At 38.8% G+C, this 21743-nt stretch overlaps 1 protein-coding gene across 3 annotated transcripts in view; it reads left to right on the top strand.

The window, feature by feature from the left end:
* GNAS (GNAS complex locus) overlaps positions 1-21743 on the top strand; it is a 146230-nt gene that overhangs the window by 36627 nt on the left and 87860 nt on the right. For 2 of the 3 annotated variants that reach the window (XM_065414878.1, XM_065414879.1), the window contains exons 3-4: positions 17609-17663; positions 17757-17876. In XM_065414878.1, the coding sequence (XP_065270950.1) occupies positions 17609-17663; positions 17757-17876 (175 nt within the window). Of the gene's footprint in view, positions 1-17440; positions 17510-17608; positions 17664-17756; positions 17877-21743 lie in introns of those variants that run through there. The other variant, XM_065414880.1, reaches the window with a different exon arrangement.

The raw sequence follows: 21743 nt of genomic DNA, 5'->3' as shown, positions 1-21743 counted from the left end.
CTTACAAATAATTTATGATTTTGAATTGAAAAATATAGCTTGTACACATAACATATTTCTCAGAAGTGGAGATTTCTGGTTTTATATATATTTCTCCAATAGAATGCCCTATTTTTAACTGTATCTCTTCTGCCACTTCATTGCTCAAGTTTTAGAGCTGGCTCTGGATCCATTAGTAAATGTATTGGTTTCCCAGTGTGCTGTCTTGTCTGTCCCTTCTGAATTCCTCTTCAGAGATCTGTGTCCACATAAGTTTAGTTGATTTTTTTTTTTTTCAACATGGGATGTATCAATGGAACAGCATCAACTTTAAATCTAATCAGTTACAAATATAGAGTTAAACCTTGTTTGGGGTTTACTGTACCAGTTCCAGAATCCTCCTCCCCTTTTGCGTGTTTTTTTTTTTTTTTTACTATCACATTTGCCTATTTTTTAAAAAAATTTCTCTTTGGTGCCCTGCGAAAGACTATATAAAGATTAATTAATTAATTAAAGACTCTCACAAAACAGAAGAAACTGACTGTTCAGAGAAAAGAATGAAACTGACTCTTTAAAAAGTGCAGTCAAATGTATAAAAGAACCAATCTAAAAAGCTAGAGAATTTTCCCCACTAATCTTTCGGTTTTATTAAACTTAAGTGTTACTTGTAACAGAAGTAGGTTTAAAAAAAATCAGAATTGAGATTTTAAAGATGACTGTATCCTGTACCAGGAAAAAATATACCTTCTCAATTGTATAGTTTGAGGTTAATAATTACAAATTTCCCTCGACTCTTCTAGAACACATTTGAACACTGTGCTTGCTCATGCATTTGCTACTTAACAGTTTAAGTGCAATTATTTCTTTCCTCTTACACGTCAGAGGATATGGCATGTTTCATCTTAACTATATTAGTGGCCATTATTTGTAACTGAATCAACTTTATTGTACTTAAATCTTCAAGATGTTTTAAACAGGGATGAGAATTGTCTAATGGATGAAACTTACCATTGTACAGAGGGCCACCACCACTCAGGCACTCAAAATAAGGCTTAATTGAAACTTAAGTAGCCCTTGTGATCGCCATGTGCATGAGGATGAATTTCGCCCAACAGTAGAAACATTTTGATGCTTCTGGCTTAAGAGAGTTGGCTTGTGCCATCTAACTGTCATTGCAGATAAAATTTCCCTTAGAGAAATGATAGTTTCTAAAACATAATGAGTGGCCTGTTCATGCCTGACCTGCATGGCAGCTTGAGTTCTACCTGCTATGAGTCTTGTTCAATCCTTGATCCCTCCCCCCAGGAGTAATCCAGCATGGTAGCTTGTCTAGGAACCATTCACAAGTATCAGAACTCCTCCCGTGGGGAGAAATGCATTCTGAGCATAGCTCATGGCTGTCGTGTTTGTGTGGCCTCTTATCCAACTGCCTCATCTCAGTAAAAATGTAGTAGCAACAATGGCTTCACCAGTTAGTTCAGGAAGAGGAGTGTTTCTTAACAGCAGTAGAATCCGCATATTTAGACCTACATCTCTGTGCAAAAGTTTTGATTTCGGGTTGCAAAGGCTATTTAATGGGACTAGCTGACCATCTATTTGTTGTGGATTTTTTTTTTTTTAATTCTCCTGTATCATTGATCATGTCATGATGTAGCTGCTCTTTATTGTACAGAAGTAAGCAAGAAATTGCATCAGTTTGACAGAGACAAACCCATGCTATATAAAGATATGGAGATTGAACATAATAAGGAAATGTGCCCACAATTTTCATCTCTGAAGCACCCTTTGGGGGAGGGATAGCTCAGTGGTTTGAGCATTGGCCTGCTGCTAAACCCAGGGTTGTGAGTTCAATCCTTGAGGGGGCCACTTTGGGGATCTGGGGCAAAATCAGTACTTGGTCCTGCTAGTGAAGGCAGGGGGCTGGACTCGATGACCTTTCAAGGTCCTTTCCAGTTCTAGGAGATGGGATATCTCCATTAATTATTATTAGTATGAGCAACTCCTAACATATAGGGCTAGGATTGTCAGAAGACTCTGCGGAAGTTAGGTGCTCAACTCCCAGTGAATTTCAATAGGGAATAGGGCACCTTGCTCCCTTAAGCTCCTTTTTGAAAACTGTTTAGCCATCCTGAGTGCGTACCCATGGGTCTCAGGTGGGCTTGTACTTGGCACAGCTAAGCCATGATGCCGCTGCCCATGTTACTGTGGCTACGCTGCTATTTATACTCTGCTAGCTGTCATCGGGCCTGTGTGAGTATGTGTAGATGAGCTGGGAATCGCGTCCCTCGCTCATAATGTAGATGTTGCCCAAGTGTTACGCTTAATTTCAGGATTCTCCATCCAGCATTGCTAAAACACAAGTTTTCCCCCCCTAAATTGGAATGGGGGTTACTTGCTCACTTTTGTATAGTAATGAAAGATTTGTAAGTGGTGAGGAATTTTGAGTGGTCAGGACTATACAAGAACTTGGTCATATCACATTGAATAAACAAGAGATGGGTTTGAACTCCATTTAGGATTATGTTCCAAACTCTTCCAAATTGTGGGGGGTGTTTAAATCTAGAACAAATATATCTAGACTGATCAGTTAATCATTGGAAACTGTGACAGCCGTGAAAGTCGCAAGAAGCAGATGTCTGCATCTTCGCTGGTAAGAAAGGAGGGATGGCCCACTGGCTCGGACACTAGCCTGAGACTTGAGAGACCTGCTTTCAAAACCTTGCTCTACCACAGACTTCCTGTGTGATCTTGGGCAAGTCACTTAATCTGTCAGTCCCTCAGATCCCCATCTGGGGATAACAGAACTTCCCTGCCTCACAGAGGAGTTATGAGGTATTCAGATACTATGATTCTAGATATGGTTCTATGGTAAGTGGCTACTGGTGTGATTCCCAGCTTGACTAGACAGATACTCGCAATAGCTCTCATCGAGCTAGCATGCTAAAAATAGTAGCGTAGCCACAGTAGCACAGAAAGTGACAAGAGGCATCATGGGCTAGCTGCCCCAAATATGTACCCACAGGGTATGTCTACACTGCAATAAAAATCCCGCAGCTGGCCTGTGCCGGCTGACTTGGGCTGCAGGGTGGGAGGGTCCCAGAGCTAGAGCTCCAGCCTGAGCCCAAACATCTATACCACAATTAAAGAGCCCCTTAGCCCGAGCCCAAGTCAGCTGGCATGGGCCAGCCGCGGGTGTCTAATTGCAGCGTAGACATACACATAGAGTCCAGGCAGATTTGTACTCAGGATGGCTAGCCCATGTCTCTGCTCACTGCTGCCCATGCTGCTGTAGCTACTCTACTATTTTTAGCATGCTAGCTTGGTGAGAGCTAACGCAAGTATATCTCTGCGAACTGGGAGTCACAGCCCTAGCTCCAAGTGTAGATTACCTGAGAAGATGTAGGAGAATAGGATAGGGTAGGATCATTAATTACAGAAACACACTAATCACAAGTATCAGAGGGGTAGCCGTGTTAGTCTGGATCTGTAAAAAGCAACAGAGTCCTGTGGCACCTTAAAGACTAACAGATGTATTGGAGCATAAGCTTTCGTGGGTGAATGCCCACTTCGTCAGACGCACAAGACAACTCAGCAACTGTTTGTTCAGTTCAGATTTCTTCACTGCTTACACAACTAGTGTTGGGGTTTAGGAAGGGATAGGGAGGAAGAGGGTAGGCGGCTTCACTTTCAGTAGCAGGTAGATCATGTTTCTTTGAACAAAAGCTCACCATTGTAATGATTATTGCACTGTCTTTCATAGCTACATGGCAAGGACTTTTAACCGTGTTAAAACTTCCTAAATAAATAAATGGTTTAAAAAACAAACAAACTCTAAATTGGAAAACCAGTGGTATTGGAATAAAGAGTGAATTGAGTGATACACTATTGTAATGAATGGAAAATCCTGCCCAGAATTACAGGGACTCTATCAATAATTTAGATTCTAAACAGTCTATTTTTAAATGTTACTTTGAGGGAATCGTCTCTGAATTCTAAGTTCTTTTTAAAAAGTGTACCATTCCATTGCTGAGGAAGTTGCCGAAGATATAATCTAGGGCCTACACAAAAACAATTGTTGTGTAGTCATGTACGGAAGTACGTTAACATTATGTGCCATTTTCTTTTATTTATGTTTTTAGAAAGTCTGTTTCTATAATATGGTAAAAATCCCACCACCTTCATTTGGATAACAGAAATTTACAGCATTCTAGAGAATGCTGATCAGAGACCAATAAAACAGCCTATTCTTTGATGTTTTATAGAATTTTCTAACAAGAAGATCTTAACGCGGTACGTTCTTGGTAATACATGTTTAGTGTTGAATTGATCAAAATAATTGGTAAATTAAAAATACAAACACATCTGGTCCTTTACTCAAATATGACTTTCCTCACATATCGTGTTTACATATTTAGGAGTTTGTATAACATGGTTGTGCTAAATACCTGAGGCAACAGTAGATCAGAGTTGAACTGTTGAAAATTTTCCTAAATTCACCTTTTTTTTTCTTCTTTTCTTTTTTTTTGCCTCATTTTGACATATTATCTCAATATCTATATAAGCAAGGAATGTCTGAGAGTTTCTTGTATTGCAAACGTTTTTTGATTTTTTTTTTTTTGCTACTATTTTATTTAGAAGAATAGGCTTAAATTGTCAAAGATAACTTCCCTCCAGTGAACGTATCCATTTTTGTATAGATAGCCTAATTAGCAAAATGTGGGAATAATACTGGGCTGTAAAAGAAAAACAAAGGTAAACAAAGATATGAGAACCTCCTGTTTATGAGAGTTTTTATATAAAGTTTTATGACTAAATTCTTGGGTTATATTCCCAGTCTGTAGAATAGCCCATATCTCTGTGTTTACACGAAGAGAGATGTGCTTGACTTGCAGTTAAGTTTTGCTTTCTGAAGCTTTTATAATTTCTGATGGAGAATAATGTTCATATACAATAGCTAACGTTTGGATAATTCTATTATTTTCCCCTCTGACATAGCCCATGTAATAAGGGCTGATGCTGCAAGGTGCTGAGTGCTGTGTCCCCAATCCCATCCAGGTTTAAGCATGAGTAGTCCTATTAGAGTCAGTGGAATTACTCATGGGCTTAAAGTTAAACATGTGCTAAAGGGTTTCGCTGGATATCTGCCAAAGTTGTCAGCATCTTGTCCACATTATGGACTTATTTCTTATAAAATTATTTGGATTTCTATGTATTGGGTTGGAACTTTATTGGCCAGATTTTCAGAACAGCTCATTTACATGCCTATTTTGCATGTTTAATTACCTCATTTGTGCATGCTGGAAACATGATTTGCATGTGCAATCACAATAACTGCATATACTAATTGGGTGCACAAATGCACATGCACACTTTTTAAACTATAACCCTACCTGCCAAGTTTTTGCACAGAATGAATTTGTACTGTTGAGTAGTAATTCCCCGTAAACAGGTTGGTTTGTTTTTGGTTTCATTGAAACAACATCAGAGCCTTATCTATAATTTTAATGAACATAGTTTTTTAATGATATCCATCTTTTTAATCGTGTCCATGTAAATCACAGCTAGACACGAGGTTATTTTTAAGATACTGACAGCTACATATATGGCATAGTACGTTAATAAGAGTGGCTGTGAATCTAGGCCTTCAAAACACTAAGATAACTAGTACTAATTTTCAACTGCCCCACTGCTACTGGGGTTGTAAGCATTTGTGTAAATAGGGCCTCTGGGCGGGACTATTATTTAATCCTACTCCCACTATTATGGCAGTGGTTCCTGAGGGACCTGCGAGATCCCAGTCTCACTGCAGGGCTCTAATTCAGGCATTTTTGCATTTAAAAAAAAAAAAACTTTGTCAGAGTTGTACTTAGGGTTCCTTGCTTTCTGCAATTATGTGTCCTTGGAATTTACTGCAGAATCCCGCCTTGATTTAGAATTGTGCTCCAAAGTCAAGTTTCTAGGCACACGGTGGTAAAGAAAGCAGTGATGCCTGCTTGAGTGTGCAGACAGCCTAAAACAGCTCTGAGAAATAGGAAATGTTCCGTTCATCTCAATGGAGTGTTAACTTTGAAATATAACTATACATTTTTAATTGACATTAACTATTTCATTGCTGATCATTTTAATTCCAGCTAATGTGCTTATCCCCCACCTCTAAAACTGCCTCCCACACCTTTCAAGGTGCCAAAAGTTCACATCCCTAACGCAACTGCTTCTACCTGATCACTAAAACATAACTGCATTACAGAAGTGAACACTAAATTCTGTAGCACATGGACATTTTGGAAAAAAGGGTTAGTGAAAAAAATAAACTGACTTTAAGATCAAATTAAATAGCAGAGGCGATATAATAATTGTTTTATTAATTTTCATGCACAATAAAAACTTGCAATTTTAAAAAATTGAATCTGAAGCTGCTGCACAATCTCCAGCAGAATGCAGGGGACTTCTAGAAACTTATCACAGAATCTATAGGATGGAGCATCTTGGTTATATCTTCCTTTTGAGGAAAACACAACTGCCCTTCAGACTGAAGTCTGTAACTGGAATTGAGCGAATAATTCATGATGAATTTATTTGGATTTAGAATCTCTCTTTGTTTACAGAGTATATAAAAACAGATGGCAATTTCTCTGCTTTTTTAAAAATCCTCTGTGAATTGATAGCATATAGCTTTCTGCAAACAACTGAGCTGGTTTGGCTAGCTGTGATTAATTAGATCGGTCACATGGTATGGTCTCTCTGCTCCGATAGGATGTGTTTGTAAGAACTTTTCTTGTCCAGTTATTTTTATGTATGAATTTCCATGAATACTTGTGCATGCAACTTTTAAACTCACTCCTAACTACTCCACTGCTGGCAGTCCTCCCACTGTTATCCCATACTGCATTGCTTCACACCTGGATTGGCCAGTCTTTGTACTTGTGCGCTCTCCACTGCTCCGGGGTCATGACTGATTGTCACTTCTCCATTTAAATGCTGGCACTTGGGAGTGCATTTTTGCAAGCAATGTCACCACAGCATCCAAGAATGATATGATGGACAGTTATCCAGAAAGCATCCCAGAAAACACAGCAAGCACCAACACAGCATGCCAAGCACCCAAGACTCCACAGAAGGCAACCCCACTTATACCATGGAGTCCGACCACAGGAGATTTTTCCTGAGCAGCTAAGAAATATACGACACAGCAGATTCAGAGATTACATGAATCCCATGCAGACAAGCAGACTGAAACAGCTGTGGAGGACAGCTCTGCCGGCAGCTGCAGATGCCGAGCTCTACCAGTAAGTATTATGTGCCCTTGCTAGTCGTCCCCATTCTGCAACAGTGTCCTGTCTCACCGGTCAGCGCTGACAGACTGAGCCCAGAAGCGTGGCTCCACCAACTAAAGCTGCGCCAGATAAATGCCCCTGCAGAAGTAACTGCTCAGTTTCATCCTCCTGCTTCTCCTCCACCTGTAGCCATATCATTGCGGCATCCGAAATCTTCAAGCCAAATCCATCCAGCTGCGTGACTGCCAATACGTGTGCATCATCATGTTCCTATTAGTGACTGTCATGATTGTTGCACTCGGCAATGTGGTGTCCATGCTACCTGACAGCTGTTCACAAATGGCACTGGCAAACTACAGATGACTTATGGGATGCGGAGAGTAATCTTAGGAGTTTGTTAATTTGACTCCAACTCCCAGAAATCCTGTCAGTTCTGGAAGGCACCCCATAGAGTGCACTGCGAGAAATTGCTGAACTGTGGAACGCTGCACCATGGGATATCTTCCCAGAATGCTACAAGGTTAATTCAAATGAGCCCAGAGTTGTATGGACACAATGATTAACAATAGAAGTACCTTTTTAAACTGGCACAATAAATCAGTGTTAGATGCACTTCATTTTGAGAAAGTTAATATTGTTTACTTAAAATGAACAACGTAATCTGAGGTAACATCCCCATACAGACAAGTTCTAGCTGGAGAATCGCTTATACTTTACCAAAGAGTTTTAAATGCACAGCATGAATTAAGAAGCCCTTACTTGTCAACACCTAACCCAAAAGGGGGGGTTGTGAACCCAACCTGCTCAGGAGTTTGGACTGTTGGGCTGAGAGGGTGGAGGGATTTTTGCTGCGTATTGTGTTGGGAGAAGACAGGGGAGATGGGTGACAGAACATAGAGAAACTGAGAAAAGACAATCTGGAAACTGAGCCCGGGTTTGTCTACAGGGTGGGGTAATGCACTCTACACAGGTGTGATTTCTAAAGCGCACTAATGTGTTGTGCATTAAGTAGTCCATGTAGACCCTACTGGTGCTCACTAATGGTGCCCTACGTGTTTCAAACAGTATTACGTTAAAGCACATCACTCGGAATTACCTGGGCCAGTTAATGTGCAACACATTAGTGCACTTTAGAAATCACACCTGTGTAAAGTGCATTATCCCACCATAGAGACAAGCCTTAAAAGGCAGGAAGAGAGGCAAGCAACAGCCTGTTAAAATAAATAAATAAATAAAAATTAAAAATAAAAAAGTTTGACCCTAAAAAAAGCTTTTGAGTCTGCTGGCTGAAGAGGCTCATGGCTATGAGCTAAGAAACTGCTCCTTTTGTTACCCATAGACTTTAACGCCAGGAACCATCGTGATCATCTAGTCTCACCACCTAAACATCACAAGCTTCAGAACTTCACCTACCCACTCCTATAATAGGCCCATAACCTGTGGCTGAGTTATTTTGTGGCACGAGAATTTTGGTTACTCCAGCATTTGGAGAAGCAGGACTTTGTACGTTTCTTGTTAATAAACAAAACTGTATTGGAGAAATACCAGACTATCACCAATTTCTACTCCCAGCTGGAACATCCCAAAAGCCCAAACTTTGATGAGCTACTCGGGTCAAAAAGAGGCAACATTATGTATGTGTGCAGCTGATTGTACAGTCCAGGACACTTGAAGCTGGCTCCATTTGAAAATTGATGTTGTGTGATGAATTTTAACCATGTATTAAATCGGGGTATATTTTTATCAAGTTATTCAAACATCTTTTTGAAATAGATATTATTTATAATTGAGTAAAATGAGCAGAGAAAGTGAACAATCTAGCTAATACAGGTTCCGATTTACAATGTTATGGGACAGCAAAAGAACAATTCAGAACTTGTTAGCCCTATGGGGCAGATAGTTGGTATCTAAAATCACTAATGAAAAAGAGAAAATCAAAATCCTTAGATTGAGAGCAGAATGTTTAGTGGAAGGGAATTTCTGTAGGACAGGGAAGAAAACAGAAGTAGAAAATAACAGTTCTTGATCCAGCAGCAGCAGGGATATGCTCTGATCGGTGAGAGCTGTCTACAACACTTTTGATGCATAAGCATGGTGTCATTAGAAAAATAATACTTGAGGGCTTGTCTCCACAGGGCAGTGGTGCACACTAGAAGGGTATTTATTTCTAAAGCACACCAATGTGTTGCATGCTCACTGGCCCGTGTAGACTGTGCTGGCGTGAACTAAAAGTTCCCTTGTGTGCATTAACATAGTGCTGTTTCTGACCTTGACTCTTTACTTTTATCTCCTCTCTTCTGTTTAAACCTCTCCCTTCTCTATTAAGTGAGAGAATTCTTTCCTGGGTGTCTGGCTGGTGAGTCTTGCCCACATGCTCAGGGTTTAGCTGATTGCCATATTTGGGGTCGGGAAGGAATTTTCCTCCAGGGCAGATTGGCAGAAGCCCTGGGGGTTTTTTTCGCCTTCCTCTGCAGCGTGGGGCACGGGTCACTTGCTGGAAGATTCTCTGCATCTTGAAGTCTTTAAACCATGATTTGAGGACTTCAATGGCTCAGACACAGGCTTGATACAGGAGTGGGTGGGTAAGATTCTGTGGCCTGCATTGTGCAGGAGGTCAGACTAGATGATCATAATGGTCCCTTCTGACCTTAAAGTCTACGATTCTATGAGTGTCTTTTATCTCTACTATGCACTGTTTCTCAATCTCTTCTTCCTCTTCCCTTCTCATTTACTTGTATGTCCAACCTTTTCATCCTCTGGTGACTCTCACATATATCAAATAGGGTTGCTGGTAAACTAAACTAACCTACTGCATTGTCTCAGTCATGTGTTTATAAAAGAAAGTACTTTGACTCAAAACAGATAGCTCCTTGGATTTTAGACTCTTATAATGTGCATAACAGAAGAATTTTGGTAAAGCCAGGCTGCAAAACTTGGCTTACTGCTGAATCACAAAGTAACTTGGGAAATTTCTGTAAATATGTACCCTAATTTAATGTTGTTGTTGTTGTTTTCATAATACTAATGAATTTCATGACCTATAGTCCTAGTCCTGTAGATCTTGGATGTATTATTTGGTATATATTGGATATATTTTAGGCAAACTCAAACACAGTGCATATTTCACTTTTTATCAACTTTCATAGGAGGACTAAATAAATGTTAATGTACTTTTTGTGAATATTAATAAGAACGGCCATATTGTGTCAGACCAAAGGTCCATCTAGCCCAGTATCCTGTCTTCCGACAGTGGCCAATGCCAGGTGCCCCAGAGGGGATGAACAGAACAGGTAATCATCAAGTGATCCTATCCTTGTCGCCCATTCCTGGCTTCTGGCAAACAGAGGCTAGGGACACCATCCCCGCCCATCCTGGCTAATAACCATTGATGGACCTATCCTCCATGAACTTCTAGTTCTTTTTTGAACCCCGTTATAGTGTTGGCCTTCACAACATCCTCTGGCAAGGAGTTCCACAGGTTGACTGTGCATTGGGTGAAAAAATACTTCCCTTTGTTTATTTTAAATGTGCTACCTATTAATTTCATTTGGCGACCCCTAGTTCTTGTGTTATGAGAAGGAATAAATAACACCTCCTTATTTACTTTCTCCACACCAGTCATAATTGTATAGACCTCCTTAGTCATCTTTTTTTCCAAGTCTTATTAATCTCTCCTCATATGGCAGCCGTTCCATACCCCTAATCATTTTTGTTGCCCTCTTCTGAACCTTTTCTAATTCTAATATATCTTTTTTGAGATGGGGCAATCACATCTGCACACAGTATTCAAGATATGAGCGTACCATGGATTTATACAGAGGCAATATGATGTTTTCTGTTTTATTATCTATCCCTTTCTTAATGATTCCCAACATTCTGTTAGCTTTTTTTGACTGCTGCTGCACATTGCGTGGATGTTTTCAGAGAACTATCCACAATGACTCCAAGATCTCTTTCTTGAGTGGTAACCGCTAATTTAGACCCCATCATTTTATATGTATAGTTGGGATTATGTTTTCCAATGTGCATTACTTCGCATTTATCAACATTGAATTTCATTTGCCATTTTGTTGCCCACTCACTCAGTTTTGAGAGATCCTTTTGTAGCTCTTTGCAGTCTGCCTGGGACTTAACTATCTTGAGTAGTTTTGTATCCTCTGCAAATTTTGCCACCTCACTGTTTACCCCTTTTTCCAAATAATTTATGAATATGTTGAATAGGACCGGGCCCAGTACAGACTCCTGAGGGACAGCACTATTTACCTCCCTCCATTCTGAAAACTGACCATTTATTCCTACCCTTTTGTTTCCTATCTTTTAACCAGTTACCAACCCGAGAGGACCTTCCCTTTTATCCCATGACTGCTTACTTTGCTTAAGAGCCTTTGGTGAGGGACCTTGTCAAAGGCTTTCTGAAAATCTAAATACACTATATCCACTGAATCCTCCTTGTCCACATGCTTGTTGACCCCCCTCAAAAAATTCTAGTAGATTGGTGAGGCATGATTTCCCTTTGAAATACACTTGCACATTAGTGTAGCTGAAAAAAAATGACTATGTACAGCTATAATAAATTCAGATGGAAAGCACATCAGCCGATACAATATTTTATTTATATATAATATAAAAATTATACTATATTTAAATGAGTGCTGTGGTATGGATTAATCCTTACCTGCAGGAGGCTTTCTAATTGTGACAAGCTCTTGTAAGAACACAAGAGGGGTGTGCTCCACTGCCAGTGGCTCTCAACCTTTCCATTAATTTGTAAAATATGAAAGCAAATTGATATTCTGTTAGTTCAGCACAGGTACATATCTTTTTTTCAGTGGGATAGAGAGCTAAGTGAAGTTGCTTTTTGGGGTACTTTTATAAAAGTTATGCTGGCTATATGTACTGTTTTTGTTTGGCAACTAGTTTGTTTAACTGGAAACATAGTGTTGCCAGGTACAAATTGGTAGTTTTTTCGCCCCCACAAGTTAGTGGAATGGTCATGTAAGCAAATTCAGGACAGTGAGCTAATTTTGTCATTGTTTCAGAAGTTGAGGTAATGCCTAAGACATTGACCATTGTAAGTGGCAAAAGCCAGGTTGTTAGCCTTGAGAGGAAGCCAAAGGCAGTTATATCCCTCTGGTTGTCGCATTTGGCAATGTAGATTTAAAGGGAATTTTGCTGTTTGTTGTTTGCAGCAGTCATATAAATATTTAGTAAATTATAGTGCAGCCTGACAGCTACAGTAAATTGTCAGCATCCTAGAATAATTAATAAGTGTGTTTTTAACTCTATTTGAGAAAAGTTACATAATCTGGACCCAGTGATCTCAAGGAAGAGTTCCTGTTTCCAGGCAGATACCCTACCTATCTCTTCAATGTTCTGGATAGACTGGCTGTTGGTCAAATAATACATTAATGGTACTGAAGGGCATACTACTACTTCACAAGCAAAGGAAATGCGTTATGCCTAGGACGCTTTTATTTATTTCTTGCAGATTTTAAAGCAGGCTCAGAAATAAAAAAAGCAAACATCCTTTAAAAATGAATGTCCGCATAGCTTACATAAACAATGCTGAGGTTTAATTATTGTACTCACGTTACAGTAGGCCTAAGTGTATTAGGTTTTTCAGGGAACGTCCCTGCTTTAGGTGGTCTTCATGCCTCGATTAACTAGCATCATAATCCACTTTCATAAATACACTTCACCCTCATTAGAAGTGTTTCTCTGTTATATACTCTCTGATCAAAGGCTTTTACTTTGACTCCCATATATAGTACATCAAACATCACTGTAATCACCTCTTCACTGCATCTTTTATAACACGTTTGGTTACTAAAAATGTTTTTATAATCAGGCTGTGAAATTTGCTGTGCAGTCCCCATTTTATTGGGGAAATGTTTCTCTATCACTTTTAAAAAATAATTTAGGTACTTTGTGAACCTTGAAATGATGGTGGCACATTGTAATGGATTTTATTTTTTTTTTAACTTTCTAAGGAAAAAATAATTAAAACAGTTTTGTTACTCTGAATTTCTGAAGGATTTGGGTTTTCTTTTCCAGCAGTCTCACTGAAGACCTGCCATAGCATATGGAGAAAAGTATTTTTTTTTCTTTATCGTGTCTCTATATATAATATCTTTAATAGTAATTGTATTGTAGAAAGAGTAAAACACTCTAGTATCTGATTTTAAACTTGGTTTTTTTCTTTGTAGTATTAGTATTCTTAGCACCGACAGGACTGTACCCATTCCTTTATAGTACAGTACATGACTTCTTAACCTGCCAGCGGTTCTAACTGAACATGTGATTAATGAGAGGTTGAAACTAATACTTTGTTCTGTCAATTATTTTAACCAGTAGAGCAATCATGTCACACGTTTTATTAATGTGACCATGTTTTAATAATTACCATAGCACATTGTATTTAATGCCTTCAGGCTAACAGTCTGATTTCTTCCCCCTCCTCCTAGCAAAGCGTACACTGAGTGAACTGACTTCCTGGTCTTTGCTGCCACCAATAAAGCTTTTGAAATATTAAAGTAGAAGTTGTAAGTTTTTTCAGAAGGTCCCTATACCCAGTTTACAGATGAATATTCACATAGTTCCTGGGTTCTAAAATGCAATAAAATTGACAATTAAATCAGACTACAAAAAGGCAACTTGCTTGGTAGCCTGCTGGCTATGTAGGATTTGATAAAGCATTATAAAGTCAAAACTAAAAAAAAGTAGTTGTTGTCTTTAATAGAAAATCATTAGGGCACTGATTCAGAAAAGCACTTAAACACATGACGTGCTTTACTGAATAGGGATGCTTTTCCTAATCAGGGTCTAGGCCTGGACTTCAAGGCAGGATTGAGTCTCTTAAGCTTTAAGGTGATTTGTGTTTTGACTTTCTTCCCTATTTGAAATTGAAGGTAATATTTTTTATGGTTCCTCAAACAGGTTTTAGTGGCCTTCATGATAAATGGATGCAGCTTTCCCCCACCCTTTTAAATAGCCAAAACAACAGAGTTTGATAACTACTGTTCAAACTGCTCAGCTGCAACAGAATTTAACCCTTTGTTCTGGGCTGTGCGGACTGGCCCAAACCATGTTATAAACTGAGTTTGAAAAGGTGCCTTTAATCCCTGCATGAATCTATGTATACCACAAGCTCTGGAGAAGATATACGGAGCTGTGAGTAAATTAAACATGAATGTTTCCATGGTATTATATCTAATCTATCCCATGAAAGATTTTGTTGGGATATAAACATTCCCTTGCAGTTTTGGGGATTGGGATAGCACACAAGAGCCAGAAATTGAAACAAACTAATATGTTTTCAGTTTATAGTTGAATGTTGTGCACAAGTAAACAATCAACATTAGTGGTGAGATGTAAGTGATTTTTAAAATTCTTAGTTTTTAAAATCTGAGCAGTCTTAATATTAATACAAGAGGAAAAGCTGTTTTAAATCAGAAAATATTTTTAACCTGGCAATGTTCCTATAAAAATAATTCTGGCCGTGGTGAATGGGTGGTGGTGGTTTCAGAACTCAGTAGGCTAAAAATATTTGTATAATTTGTGAAAATAGTGTTTTTATGTGAAGAGATGAATTCAGGCTACACTTTATAAATCCCTGAATAAAAGCTGGTATTAAGTAGCACTTTTTAAAAACAATTGCGCTGTACATCAGATATTGGCTGAACTATTGATGAGCCTGTTGAGTTTCCTGAGGAGTGAGGCACCTCATTGCCATGGAAAATTTATGCTTAGTAAACATTATAAAATACAAAATGAGATGATACATTCATTGCTGTGTAATAGGATTCTTTGTTTACAGGACATGCCACAGGGCCATGGCAACAAAAACACAAATAGGGGGACGAAGTATTCCTGTAGTAAAGATGGTGATGATTACCTAGCAATTTGTTAATTGTAGGAGTTTTACACTACTTCAGAATCCATTATCACTTTATTGTGATACTGATAGCTTGGGGATCTGTGAATGTAAATATGAAAGATTGACTGAAAATCTGAATGTAATATTAAATATAGAGCTTCTGTGGTCTGATTTGGGAATTTTTCATGAATGCACACTTAGCAAATATATTGAGAAAATGTTCTAAATAAAACCTCATTTGTTTTGGAGAAGAATGTAATTATAGTTGACCTTTTTAAAAACAAACATATATACATTAATTGTATGCATTTTTGTTGTAGTTGTGTTGGTCCCACGATATTAGAGACAAGATGGGTGAGCTAATGTCTTTTATTGAACCAACTTCTGTTGGTGAGAGATACAAGCTTTAGAGCTTACACAAAAGCTCTTCTTCAAATCGATCTAAGATATTACCTCATCCTCCTTGTCTCCAAACAAACACCTAAACCTGTTAGATTTTTGTTTTGCCTTTTTTAATGCCGTACCAAAATAAGGCAAAATAATTAAGTATAACCATTCTTTGTTTGATCCCAGTCCTGCAGAAACACTGACACCTTGAATAGATCAGTAGTCCCGTGGACTTCAGTAGAACTGTGTATGTTTGCAGGTTCAGGGCCTCTTTGAATAAAGGGGACAAAATCAAACCAGAGTAAATGAAAGTCTCTCACTGTGAAGTTTGAATCAGTTACCATTTGCTTCCTGCCTTCCGTCTTCTCTCATCCCTAGCAGTTTCATTGCATTGTTTTGTTTAATGTTTACCCTATTCTGTAAGAGCACTAACCTTTAAAAGTGGGAAGTCACAGTTGTTAATGCGATTGTTGCATTAACCACATAGCATTTTCGTACCTACCTTTTGTCTTGTAAAATGTGAGTGTGCTTGGTATGTGTGGGGGTGGGTTAGTGGGAGGGAATTTCTTGTCATCTCTTTAGTGGGGGGGGGGGGGGAGGAAGAATAGAAATGAAAGGAGGACAATGAAAAGGAAAAGACGGAGAGCAGGCTTCTGTCTATCTCCCCCTGTCCTTCCCTTATTTTTCTTAGTTCAGTGCTTTTAGCCTCTACTGATTCATTGCTTTGTTCCCATCTGCTGTGCCAAATCCCTGAAGCAAAAACTGGTAGTCGTCAAATACAGTAAATTTGGAATCCGATGGTCTGTAGGTAGACTAGGAACACAACCACAACTGAGACTTCACATCTATTTGATGCTAGAATTCCACTACCCTGCCTGTCTGTTTCAAGGTACATGGCGTCTCAGCGCAAGAGGCCGTAATGCTGCTGTGTTCTTTCAGTCCATAAGTGCAACGCTCGCACCACAATCGGATCCTAGCAGCTGTAGGAAAAATTACCTCCAGACCTGCAGCTAGTCACAAAATGCAACGTGGCAAGTAGCTAGTGCTCTGTATGTGTGTTCTTGGACTTTGTCTTCTTCCCCAAAGGCTTTTTATTCATGTTTTATTCTATAAACAGATTTCTCCACCCATCCCCAGCCAACTATGTCTGCCTGTATTATCGTTGAAGCAGTATTTTTCCTTCAGCTCTTCTTCTGCATTCCTGATTGCTGATTATACTTCCAGTTTCATTTTACTGCATTAAGATTCATGGTTACATCAGGTGTTTTTAATATGTTGATTATACATCTTATTTGATGTAATATTAAATATTTAATAGTAAAATAACTTTTGTGGTCAGATTTGCATATGACATACATTACATAACATGGATTTACCTTGAGAGTAACTTTGTTAGAGTCAATGGCTTCAGGATCTGAAGAAGAGCTCTGTGAAGCTCGAAAGCTTGTTCCCTCCCCCAACAGAAGCTGGCCCAATAAAATATATTATCTCACCCGTCTTGTTCCCTGTATTATGTTGGTAATTCTATGTAATAGATTAGTCCTCCTATCCGCACTATACTTTGCATGTTCATGTAGTTAAATTGTGTATCTCCTTCTGGTCTGAGCTCTCTGTTCCAGATGTTTTCTTCTCTGATTTTCTTTTCACCCTTAAATCTTCATGTTACCCTGGTCTGCTTTGCTTTTTCTTGGTTGTTTTGACTTTTGGTAACTTGTCCCTTTTATCTCTTCATTTCCGCTCGTCTATAAACAGCCTCCAGGTATTTCTATTCTTTACACTCGAATCCAAACCTGCTTGATCTACAGAATGTCCATATCACTAAGATGAGTTCCTCTCCATCTAAGACTACAATTTTAATAAGTTTATATGGGTTTATTATGATTAAACACATGTATCTGAAATCAAAATCTGTTTTCCTAAACAGGTAAGATAGTTGGTGATCTAACTACAAATGTGTTCAGTGACTGAATGGGAGTAAGCAGGCATCTCACTTGTATGTTTTGTTCTAATGTACTTTTTCATTTGCATTTCACTTCAGAAACCTCTGTTTTTGTGGTGCATAAATTTAATTTGTATGTTTCCTTGGTTACAGGGAGAAAAAAATGAAAATTCAGGATATTAAAAACAATATTAAAGAAGCTATAGAGGTACGTCTACAAACCATTGTGTCTTTTTTCTAAAAGCTGTTTTTAACCACTATCTCAGTAACAAATGTGGGGTATTTTTCCCTTTCTTTGCAGACAATAGTGACAGCAATGGGCAATTTGGCACCACCAGTGGAGCTAGCCAATCCAGAGAACCAGTTTCGAATCGATTATATCTTAAACTTAGCTAACCAGATAGACTTTGATTTCTCAGCAGTAAGTAAATTTGCTCTTCAGTTATAATCCTGCTTTTTGTGTGGATGATTATTTTTCACCTGTATCACAGTAGATGTTTACAAGAATATCATGCAATTCAATGAGCCTTCTTTACTGGGTACATAGGAACTGCCATACTGGGTGAAACCAGTGGTCCATCGAGACCAGTAAACTTCTGACAAAAGCCAGTACCTGATGCTGAGGGTGAGATGCAAGAAACCCTCCAGCAGGCAAATGTGGGATAATTTTGTCCCTCATGAAGAACTCCTGATCCCGAATAGTTAGAGATAGTTTAAGCACTTAAATATGAGGTTTTATATCCCCTTCCCAAGTTTTTTGATAGCTAGCCATAATAGCTAGTGCTATTCTTGTTATCCATATAAATGACAAATCCTTCTTGGGTTTCTTTTTGTGTTGCTTAACTAAATAAAATATATAGTAACATAACTAAAATATGCAGGACCAGATTGTGGGTTGTCCTGCCTGGGACTCCAGGAGCCTTCTCCTCTTCCCCCTGTTTCTCTTATTTAGCTAGCCACAATCTTAAGGCAGTGGTTCTCAACCAGGGTACACAGAGGTCTTCCAGGGGGTACATCAACTCATCTAGATATTTGCACTAGCAAAGACAATTTCATACAGACAATTACTTGTTTGTACTGCTCTAAATACTATACACGGAAATATAAGTACAATATTTATATTTCAATTGATTTATAATTATATTGGAAAAATGAGAAAGTAAGCAATTTTTCAGTAATAGTGTGCTATCATACTTTTGTATTTTTATGTCTGATTTTGTAAGCAAATAGTTTTTAAGTGCGGTGTAACTTGGGGGTACTCAAGACAAATCAGACTCCTGAAAGGGGTACAGTAGTTTTGAAAGGTTGAGAGCCACTGATCTAGGGGTGTAGGACTGGCAGTTCTGGTGGTGCATTGCTGCAAACCAGCCTGTCCAGATAGGGTGGGGTCAATCTCATCACCCAGTAGTGTTGAGCTAGTGTAGGGGATGATGCATTCTATACCTTTTGGAAGAGTGGCTGAGTTCTGGCATGACTCCAGCCAACATGCCACCACAGCTAACCTATCCAGAATTACACTGAGGGTTCTCACTAGTGGACTGCCCCTCCTCACTCCCTGAACCTCATTAAACCTAGCCAATGGCTTTAAAGCCAGAGCAAGTCCAGAGTAAATGACAAAAAGGTATAATTAGTTAACTTGTTTTTTGAGGATATATCTGCTGCCTCTGACTCGCTAATGCTGTCACTTGACCTTGGAAACATCCAGCAGCCCCATAAAAATACAAGATGCTACTTCTAGTTACTTGGAAAACCACTGGAAAGACAGTTTTGTTAATTACCTCATAGCGTATGATACTTAGTTGTAGTGTTATGCCAGCAATTCCAATGGCAAGTTTCAAAAGACTTCATGGGTTCTAGAGGACTGACGGGTGTATTACTATACTGTAGCAAAGCTAGGGTCCATCTAGTCCAATATTTTGTCTCCAGTAGTGGCCAGCACCAGATGCTTGATAGACAGGTGCAAGAAGTCCTGAAGATGTGGGATAGCTTGCCCTGGCAAGGTTTTGACCCATCTAAACTTTAAAAATTGTTTAAACCAGCTAGCCTACAAATTCAGCGATGGAGACATTTTATAGCTATTATTGCTGTCAATAATTTTCCTGCATCAGTCATCTTACACAAGGAATGTCCTCACATAGCTTGTATCTAACGAGCACGTCACTAATGAGCAGTACTCCAATATTGAGATTGGCACTGTGATCTCACAATCCAGAGAACCTGCAAAGTTCAACAAAATCAGAAAGGTGGGGTAAGGTCTTGTTTGCGCCAAAGCCAATATAGTAAGAATACCAAAGTAGTAGTAGTAATTAGCATAAACAATCAATCTCAGTAAAGCTGTGACTTCACATGAGATTTTAATTTAAAACTCTCTCTCATATTGTTAGTATGTCTTCACATGTTTTACAGTTAAATGAAAAATCTTGTGCTTCAGTTCTACAAAGAATTCCATGTTTTGAGTGCAATAAATAGAAGTATTTCTGAGGGCCAAAGCATTACCTCTCCACTCACTCTTGCGTTGGCTTGCTGCTTGCAGCTCTCACCAAGACTAGCATTTTGTGGTGCTTCAGGTTGAGACAAATAATATTGTGATAGATTCCTATGATTCTCTGTAATCAACCTCTGATTTTTAAATCAGACTCTTCTCTTTTGGCTTGTTGCAGGCCTCAGCGTTTTCTTCCAGTTAGTGGTATTTGTGACTTTTCCTGAAGCAAGCGATAGTTTTATACTCTGGGAACTGCAGATAATTTAATAAACCGACAATGCATGTGCACATGCATGTACAGTAAATTAAGGTGTGTTTAATATACAATGAAGAAAATCAAGAGGTCCAGCCTGTTTTTTTTTTCATCCAGTCACAACCTGAAAAACTTTCATCTGGACCCTTTCTCAGTCCTACAGTTAGTAGAGATTCCTTTTACATATTTGGAATATCCTGTGTGCTTTTTCTCATAAATATAGAATTTCCTTTTGGTGGCTTTGAGACATGCTTATTTTGAGGGATACAAAGATCTAATTGGGGCATGCTCAATATAATATGGAATATTTGTTTGCTATTATCTCTAGCAATATAAATGGATTGGTCCTTTTCTAATTAATCAGGAGGCCTCAAAAGTTTGCCTTATTTTATTTACAGATTAAGAGCTGAGTAAATCAACAGTCTGGATTGAAGGCAATTAGTTATAGAAATACAATTTTTAGGAAATGTTTCTTTACAAATCCAGCAAGTTTAGAAGCATTCACACAATGAAGTGTTTTGGGGGGTTGTTCCATGGTCCTTAGTAATATAATATATGTGCTATGTTCATCCAGGATAAAAGCTGTCTTCATGTTTTAGAGCAGGGTAGAATCCATAGAAGCAATCTTACTCGCTTTCAGATGTATTTGAACTTGTTTAACAATCTTCTTCCTGCTTCCATTAGTAAATGAACCATTTTTACAATATTTTAGTTTTGTGATGGTTTCAAATTCTCATGAAAAGTAGGGTTCTTCTAGGAACTAATATCATCCTACCTCACAAGGATATTGTGCTGATTAATTCATGAATGTTTGTAGAGGTCTGTGGGGTCTTTAATGGAAGGTACTGAAGAAGTGGAAGATACGATTGATTCTTCTGGCATTGATTCACCTGACTGACTGACAGGCCATTGTTTTGTAAAGAGGAGTGGTCAGTGGTGTCTTTACTGTTACATAGACATCTCTAAATACTATGCCCTAAGAGCTTCATAGTAAGATTTGGTCTGTATTCTTGTGATGGTTACAGACTAGCAAGTGGGTTCTGTTGACACTGATCCACTGCCAAGATTTGAAGACATCTGGCACTCCACAGATATAGTTGGCTGGCAGAATCCTAGGAAAACTGATTGTCAGGTGACGATTTGTCAGTCATGGATAGTCCCACAGAAAAGAAAGGGTTAATCAGTCAGAGAGAGCTGCTCCACTTTGTGATGGTTACACACTTGTGGCTGAGACTACAGACTCCCCTGAGAATGTTAACACTAGTGAGTCTGGAAAACCTCTTCAGTCTTGCATTGATGGGGAAGTGTGAAAAAAGAGAGAGACAAGAATTCTGGTGTTCTGAGCAATTTTTTACTGAGGGCACTGGCCCACTTCTCCTGCCTCTCACTCACTCAGAAAAAAAGGACTGTTTTTCTTCTAAGCTGGCTAACTGCTGTGAAGCCCCAGTTATCTCTATCAGCTTGTGAGAGAGAAGAATAGGACTTGATCCATCAGAGCTTAGGACAACAGCTTCTTTTAAATTTCCCACCTCCCCCACTTCTGGTTTCTCTCC

The sequence above is a fragment of the Emys orbicularis genome, chromosome 12, assembly GCF_028017835.1.
Source record: "Emys orbicularis isolate rEmyOrb1 chromosome 12, rEmyOrb1.hap1, whole genome shotgun sequence".
Lineage (NCBI taxonomy): Eukaryota > Metazoa > Chordata > Testudines > Emydidae > Emys > Emys orbicularis.
Note: the sequence above shows the minus strand (reverse complement) of the source record. Positions and strands in the feature narration are given on the sequence as shown.